We start from the raw sequence: 2,177 nt of genomic DNA on the forward strand, positions 1-2,177 counted from the left end.
GTTCAGGTGCGTTCCAGTTAACTCAGCAGTTATCTTGGTTTCTGAGCTCAGAACGGTTTCAAAAGGTTAATCAAAACAAGGCTTTAAAGTCTGGAGGTAGAGAACTCAGCAATATCGGCTTTCAGCAACATTGGATCAGTCCCTCTGTTATTAAACATATCCAATGAAGACCAACCCGATCAGAAGGAGGGTCAAAGGGCACGCCGCTTTGGTCAAAGTGGAGCGAAACCAGAAGCCGTTTCTCACTCACCAGCTGAAACTCACGGCGGCGGTCGTAGGCGTTCTGGATGCCTTGGTCGGCCCACAGAGCGCGGATAGATGGCAGGTAGTGCTGGAACACTTTGGGCTGAACCATCCCCCGACCATGGGCCACCGCGGAACGGGTATCGAACGCCATCATGTTGTCTCCGTGCTGCTGGTTGGACGGGTTCCCCCATGGGATGTGGAGCTTTTCCCGTGCATCCACCAGCACCCGGATACCTGCAGGGATGGAGAAAAGGTTCATAAACACCATGAGGAGAAAGATTCCTGACGAACTGAACGGGAGGCGAGCTCCGCCTTCTGAGGGCGGCGTGCTTTTCAGCAGCACAGCTGTTAGAGAAGCAGGGCTTCATGCGGCAGAGTCAGGGTGCGGGCTGCACGCAAACCTTCATCTGAACCCATCAGGACCGAACCGACCGCCTGTTGTTGTTTCCACTGCTCACGCTGCGGCGGAAGCTAACAGGGAGAGGACTACTTCCTGGACGCAGCCTAAACCAACCTGAAGGAGGAGTTTAGCTTTCTATGGTTTTCTATGTTGTTTAGTGAAATTATTATTAGTTCAAAGTTGAATACTTTTGCTGATCTTTAAATAAATAACCACAGCAGAAGGAAACTGGTTAGCAGCACAGAGGGACTGATGATGCCACTGTGGTCTGGATGAGGGTCAGCGGGTGTTGGCAGGTCGATACGCCCCCAAAAACCAGGTCAGTCTGACTGGGGTGGGGTGGGGGCAGCCTAAATAGAATGGTGTCGCTGGTTCTAAACAGGAAGTGGTTTTATTTTTCAGCACCATGTTGTGCGTCAGCCTCCACTGGCTCCATCATTCAGGACTTCATTAAGGGCTGCAACTAATTATTGATTATTGAAATAATTGCCAACTAATTTACTAATCAATTAAACGTTAGCTGCAGCATAGCGACTGTAAAACCTGCTTAGAGCAGGAATTAGAAAATAATATATAAACATTTTGCCTCTATCTACTCTATAATCCTGAAGTTTTACTTTCACTTGGTTTAAATTGGTAAAAAGTCTCCTTTAAGGAAACTTTTGTTATCTGATTATTAATTGATTAATTCAAAATTAAAATCATTAACTATTACTTTATAAGAAAGGGAAGGTCTTTAAGGTCTGAATCATCATCATCATCAGGTTCCCTCCTCTTCCTCTCATGTTCTGATGTTAAACTATTAATATTATTGCTGTTTAACGCTGGTCTGCGTCTTTGATGTGGAAGCGGCGTGACGGATGGAACCAAAGCCAAGTTTACTGTCGATGCTTCAAACTGGCCAAAACAATAAATCACTTCCTGTTATTGTCCATGTGACCGCGCTCAGAAACGTTCTTCCCCTTTTCAGCAAATGGAGAAGAAAACGTCCTCCAGCATGAAGCCACAGACTGACAGGTGCTGGGGGCCCCGGGCCCCGGCCGGCAGCCTTCAGCGTCTCTCAGGCTTCTCTCCTTTCTGCAGAAAATAACCCAAAATCCTTTAATAACTAAACCATAATCAGGACTGGATCAGCACAGCTGCTGTTTCCTCATAGATTCAGAGCAGAGCCTGGATTAGACGGATCAATCAATCATTATTGGACAGGAACCAGCAGCCTGGTTCATCATCTGAGTCATCAATGCTGTAAATGTTTACTGACCTTCTGGGGACCTATTGAGCTCCGCCCCATTCATGATGTCACGGGCTCAGAGGTACGGGGGTCAGGAACACGGTAACAGTTGGAGCAAACACCGAGAACTAAGATGGAGGACAGTCAGAGGAAAGAACCTTCACTGCTGATCCTGACAGACATCAGACTCAGTCCTGATGACCCCCCACCGCCCTGATGAGCCCCCACCGCCCTGATGAAGCCCCCGCCGCCCTGATGACGCCCCCACCACCCTGATGACGCCCCCACCACCCTGATGAC

At 48.4% G+C, this 2,177-nt stretch overlaps 1 protein-coding gene across 1 annotated transcript in view; it reads right to left on the reverse strand.

Moving 5' to 3' along the window:
• LOC107100329 (guanine nucleotide-binding protein subunit alpha-13) overlaps positions 1–2,177 on the reverse strand; it is a 20,113-nt gene that overhangs the window by 14,224 nt on the left and 3,712 nt on the right. Inside the window, exon 2 of the mRNA XM_015398778.1 lies at positions 251–480. Within this exon, the coding sequence (XP_015254264.1) occupies positions 251–480 (230 nt within the window). The remainder of the gene's footprint in view (positions 1–250; positions 481–2,177) is intronic.

The sequence above is a fragment of the Cyprinodon variegatus genome, unplaced genomic scaffold (genome assembly GCF_000732505.1).
Source record: "Cyprinodon variegatus isolate N-32 unplaced genomic scaffold, C_variegatus-1.0 Scaffold960, whole genome shotgun sequence".
NCBI classification, from domain to species: Eukaryota; Metazoa; Chordata; class Actinopteri; order Cyprinodontiformes; family Cyprinodontidae; genus Cyprinodon; species Cyprinodon variegatus.